Below are 6,000 nucleotides of genomic sequence, written 5' to 3' on the forward strand. Positions count from 1 at the left end.
TTTACTTTTCCGCTCTGCTGATACATCTGATGCCACATGAATCACTAGAGTCTACAGTTATAATTCACAACAGTGCTTTGTGAATTGAATCAAAGTCAGACAAGGTTTGCAAGTTAGGAGTGTAAAACTAATGGAAGTGTTGGGTTTGTGGTTCTGTTTTGGGTTTTTTTTCTTTAGTTTAGCATATATTTACTCTCACACTTCAATATATCTGAACTGCCACCTCATTCAGTACTTCCTTCTTCCCTATACTGAATGCAGTCCAGTCCACACCTTTCCCTCTGAGGAATCTTTCCAGCCTTCAAGTTTCCTGCTGATCCATCCCAGGCTATGAATCCCTTCTGTTCTTGACTTTCCCCAGCTCATAACTGTTTCCTTTGAGGATAAATCCAGGTTCCAGAAGTGCAAACAAACAGCCCACAAGACTTTGAATTCTTTCCCCTCCTTGACATCTGTCAGCAAAACCCCCCTAATTTGCTGCTGTGACTCAGACACATGCAGACTGAAATCAGACTGCTGTAAAAACTGTTGTTTCTTCTCTTGGAAATTCTTGCCTGTGCTTGCCAGAATTGCTACCAGTTCTAACCTAGGTTATTATGAAAAAAAAATTAATTAATTCTGGTTTGACTTAATATCCCTTTACTGCCATTTACAGCAGCATAAGCAGTTCAGACACCTGTGCCATAGTGATTGGAACTCTGGTGGGAGAGAGAAGGTGGAAGTTTCTGGGGTGACAACCCCCAAATTCAGAAGTCTTCACTGTGCTCATGTATATATACCACACTGAAATTTTAAAATTCTTTTATATAATACTTAAACTCTATAAAAAGATAACTGGAGAGTTGTCATTGAACCAAGCCATGTAACTTCTGGCATGTATTTGTTTCATGTTTTTGATGCTGTAGAAAGAAAACAAAATTCAAATGCAAGAATTAATTTCTTCTGATAAATTTTTTTTTCTTTTTCTTTTTCCCTTAATGGGACCCTCCTTCCATATTGTCTACATTTTTTTCTTATTCACACTGAGAACCAGAGCAGTACGGCGACTAATAGCTACATCTGTAAAATGCATATTTCCCAAGATTACATATACAAGAAGAAAGCTTTCATGTATTCAGTTACAATTTTTTTAGATACAAAATTTGCTGTTCGAAGTGTGAATGCAAGTATTTTTCTCTTTTTCATGTGCATTTAATTGTGATGACTTGGCAAACATGGGTCACATCCATCAGTCTAGACAGATTTTTAAAAGATAAAAATCACACACGTGTTACTTTATATGCTTCTCATACTTGAGCTGCAAGTGAAGTGAAGAACATCTGTGTTACAGCTGGCGCTTACCATTGCAGAGAAGGACACTACTCCAACTCACAGGAAATCAAGTATAGTAAAGATAGATTCATTTTCTGGATTGACCACTAATTTCATAGATGCTTAAAACTAAATTAGTTTCCTAGTTGGTTTTCTTACATACTAACAATTTTTTTTCCTTCTTGCAGTCACTGCAGTATCTCACTAAGGCACATAAATGTGAAATTCAATCAAGTGATTGGGAGAAAGATGTTTCTTCTTTTAAGGAAGTGGTGAAAGGAGCCATAGAGATTGCACATGGTATGTTCTACCTGAAAAGAACCTTTATTTTTCATGAAGAGCGTAACAAATATTTATTAAGCTTAGTGGCAAAATAATATTCTACTTTACCTATTGTATTTATTCCTACTACTAGGAGTCCTGTAAGAGAGTATCATCCTGATACTGCGTACAAAAATATACTTGGAATGAGGCAGAAATTGTGTAGGGTGAGTCAGTAAATGTATGACTGGTAAACATGGAATCAATTAATTTCATGATCTAGCAACTTCATAATGCAAGTGAAAATGCATCTGCGGTTCATCTCAGTCCTGAGATCATCACATCACATTTGATTGAGTGTGCCAGTCAGGAAATGAATGAAACTTAGTAAGATTATTCCCTGTTCTGTGATATTTATGTTATATTTATTAAGAGGAATACAGATACCTGTTGAGTTTAGAGTTATCTTCTCAAAATTACTTGGCTTTGTTTTTCCTTTGTGTTTCTTTTTGGGGATATTACATTTAAAATTGTGGAGGGTATCAAGATCTTTAATTAAATGTTTTTTGTTCAAAGATTATTGCTGGAGTGGTAATGCTTTTTTGTTTTGGGGTCCTTCTGTGTTTGGATTCTAGTGGCTATAAAATGCAGCAAGAACAAATCTAATCATCAGGAAGCTTTGCAGATACTTTCTTCAGCTCGGCTCAACTTACGTGGCTTGTCATCCAAGGCAAAGGTAGGAATGTTTGAAAGGTAGGAAATTTTGTTTGAAACCTAGGAATCTTTGTTCTGTTGCCAGAATTCTCTGTTTTGAATCAATTATAGATCAAATAATACCTGCCTGTCTCGGTGCATCATCAGGTGGATATTCATCTCTATGCTGTTAAGGATTCGTTTTAAGAAAACTTTTATTTCCTTTCTTCCTGCTAGGCTTTGATTGCAATACTAGTCTAAGAGCCAGCACTGACATTTTGGAGTAAGGTGGAATTTTACTTGAAATGTTGGGCAAACAGATTTGAATGTTTGAAAGCAGTCAGTCATTTCAAAGACCTGTTTTTAATGTGAGTAGTCATGGGAGAAACTGGGCAGTCTGAGAAAGAATAGATCTAAACCTGCAGAAAGGACCAAAATGTGTCAGGATTGCTTTGCATCACTTGGAGTGTTTTCAAAAGAGTTATTTATTAAAAGACAGAACTAATTTTTAATCTGGTTTTTTTTTTGTGGATACCCTAACAATCCAGGTATTAATTACTTGAAAAAGTCATCATATATGAATCACACATTTTCTCTTAAAATACACATCTTGTCTTAAAGAGGGATTCTTCCTGCCTGTGAAGGGGAGTTAGCAATTGTGAATTACAGAGCTTAAGTTTTATAATGTGTGTTTGTGTTACAAAGTGTTGATTCATCATCAGTGTGCTAAACTTGGCTCACTTAAGTCCTTTAATTTTAAGGATAAAAGCCTAGAAAAGTTGCATAAGCAAACACAAGCTGGATCTGTAACTCTGCTTTTAGATACAGGCATAGGGAAGACTTTGGATTGTGTTGAAAAAAGGGACAATATATGTTTTGCTGTTAGTCACAAAATATGATTTTTCTTTTTAAAAAATGGTGCGTAGACTGAGTATTGTGGTAGAGAAAGCACTAAATGGCATAAATTATATGAATACGAGTACAGGTAGTTTATGTTATGAAAGATCATGCAATATATGAAAAATTAAGAATGAATTAGTCTAGTAAACTATATTTTCATTTCCAAAGGCATTAATTAAATGAACATCTATATTATTGGCAGCTAATGGTTTTACGATACTTCTGAGAAAACGATCATATTAGCAGTGAAGCATTTTATGTGAACTCATTGGTTTTGCATCCCTTCAAAGATGCCATCTTATTTTTAATTTGAAGTCATATTGAATTTTCAAAGTGTGTTGTAGCTTAAAAACTCAGTCATCTTCTGTCAGATCCTATGCACAAACAGTTTAGCACTGTTTATACCTGTCCAAGCTTGACTACATCTCATTTTGCTGCTCTGTGAGTCAATATTAGTGTGGGATTCTTTTTTTCATTTTTAATTTCAACTGAAAAAAGCACTTTAAAAGTGACCTAAGAGCACACTCACTAGTTAAGATTTCAGAAGGAATAAAAGATCAATGAAAATGACTTTTAAAAGATAAAATTCCAAAATTTCATAGTCAGGATATGCAATTGGAACAACTGAGTAGAACAGGTGAAACAATGTCACTACTTCTGGGATCTCCATCTCTTGATGCTTGAGCTCCTGTGTTGTGCCAGACTCACTAAGCACCCACAATCTGCTGAAGGCTGCAGCTCAGAGATATGCTGCTACTGGGCTCTTTTCTGTACAGAGCCTGGTGGGCAGTCACATACTATGGCAAATAGCACAGTGGGCTCTCTTCTGGTCCTTGCCCCAATGCATCATTCAGATCTGACAGGTAGGGTCTGAAAAAGAGAAATGTTCTGGAGATGCATTGTAAAAGCATGAAATATGAGCACTGTTTTGGGGAAGCATGGGACACAAAGCCCAAAGGATGATGGTGCTTGAAACTTCCCCGTGCTGTCTCTAGTTGAATAGATTTCTCTAATTGTGTGTGGGGAAAAAAAAATAAAAAGAGCGAGCAAATAATTATATCATCCTGATTGATTTAGCTGTCTTACCAGAAAGAACCAAACGTTTCTGTCACTCTCCCACTGTGATGTTTTTGGGCTGAAAGTCAGAGAAGTTTCTGTACTTGTGGCATGAACATGTTCCTATTTTTGTGTAAGATGTTCTTTATTTCAGTGACAACATTGTTTTGAGGCACACTGAATACCTAGGTTCGAGCCTTTTAAGTACATTTTTGTTTATATACATATCTGTATTGTCCCATTTTGTTTTATGATATAATGATGTACAGATGTACTCCAGAGCAACTTTTGTTTTCTCAGTTTGCTTTTGTCTCTAAATGTAGGCTTTGTGTTTGTGTCAAATGAAGTGTGAATCACTCTCCCATTACATAATGAAGGGAAAACATATGTTTGGGTGTCCCCCCTTCCCCATATTTCTGTGTAGTGGTACCTCACACAGCCTCAGTATTAAATAGATGAAGATTATGATTGCTCACGAGTTAGCTGCTTTTTTTTTGTTTGTTTCTGGTAATGTCTTAAGGTCTTTAAGAACAATCTATTGTTATTACTCTGTAGTGTTTTGTTTTCTCTGGTATAACTTAATTACACACAGGTGAATGCCTCCACCCATGCATGTCTTGACATCAAATGTTAAAAAAAATTTATTTGAGGTTTTGGAGAAAATGAAGCAACAGAATATGATACTGGGGAAAATGGTCATTCAAATTCACAACTAATTTATCAGCAGGTGGGCTTATAAACTACAGTGACAGAATGTGAGATGCTCTTCTAATTTGAGTTTCATGAAACAGCCCTTTACTTTCAATGGAATTGGGAGTCAGTGTAGGCAGTCAGGTCAGAGCAGAAACCCCATGTCCACAGGAGGATTTGATCCTTTTGGCACAATATCATGTGTGTGGCACAGATTTCAGGTCTATATGCAGGATATGTGTCTATATGTGTGTGTGCATAACTTCTGCTTATTAGCCCCAGAATGGCCTTTTCTTAGAGAGAGATACTATTATAGTTTACAAAAATATGAAAAGCAGCATAGAGATCATTAGCTTCCTGTATTTTGTCTTGATCCTGAAACAGAGAAACTGTATGTATCTTTTAAAGGTATTTATTTATAAAGTACTTACAATTATTTCTTTTTGTTGTGCAGCAACTTTTCATAGATGTAACAAGTAATGAGGTTCACAGTGAGATAGCTGATGAGGTGACAGCCATGGACAACATGATTGCTGAACTTCAGGAGCTGAGCAACCAGCTGAGAGACCAGTGTTAACATATGGACCAAATTTCGGGACAGGATGACAATAATGACATGTTTCTTTTGCCACCGCTTTTGCTGATGAAATGGTAACAATTCTCAGGCAACAACACTCTCAATAAACACTTTTCTGTACAGTGCTGTTCTTGTGGTCAGCTTTTTTCAGAGTTCAGGCTGCCTTTTAAGGTTCTTTCTTACCTGGTCCCACTGTCTTACAAAGTTGTGTGTTTTGGTTCTTCAGCCCCAGATTTTCTGGAAGAGATGTTTGTAAGGTGATTATGGAGGATTAGTTCTGCCTGCTTGTATCCACCTTAGTGCTGGGATGCTGGAGGATGCCCCACTCAGGTGGGGGAGCAGGGGATGTGCTGCTCTGGAGGAGATGGAGAAGCAGGCAGCAGAGGTGGGAGCTGAGCCCAGCCTATTTCCCATTTTAACTCAGTGTTAATTGCTTACAGGGTGGAAGTGAGGTCCTGAGAGCAAGAATTTAGTATTTTTTGTTCTTCGGGTAATACAGTTAAAGTAGAAAG

General features: G+C 36.8%; 1 protein-coding gene across 2 annotated transcripts in view; it reads left to right on the plus strand.

Annotated features, from left to right (window-relative positions):
• Nucleotides 1–5,610, plus strand: part of TTC27 (tetratricopeptide repeat domain 27) — a 114,541-nt gene extending 108,931 nt beyond the window's left edge. For both annotated transcript variants that reach the window (XM_069010024.1, XM_069010025.1), the window contains exons 18-20: nt 1,500–1,611; nt 2,208–2,308; nt 5,366–5,610. In XM_069010024.1, the coding sequence (XP_068866125.1) occupies nt 1,500–1,611; nt 2,208–2,308; nt 5,366–5,488 (336 nt within the window). In that variant the 3' untranslated portion in view covers nt 5,489–5,610. The remainder of the gene's footprint in view (nt 1–1,499; nt 1,612–2,207; nt 2,309–5,365) is intronic.
• The last annotated feature ends 390 nt before the right edge of the window (nt 5,611–6,000 follow it).

The sequence above is a fragment of the Aphelocoma coerulescens genome, chromosome 3, assembly GCF_041296385.1.
Source record: "Aphelocoma coerulescens isolate FSJ_1873_10779 chromosome 3, UR_Acoe_1.0, whole genome shotgun sequence".
In the NCBI taxonomy this organism is placed as follows: Eukaryota; Metazoa; Chordata; class Aves; order Passeriformes; family Corvidae; genus Aphelocoma; species Aphelocoma coerulescens.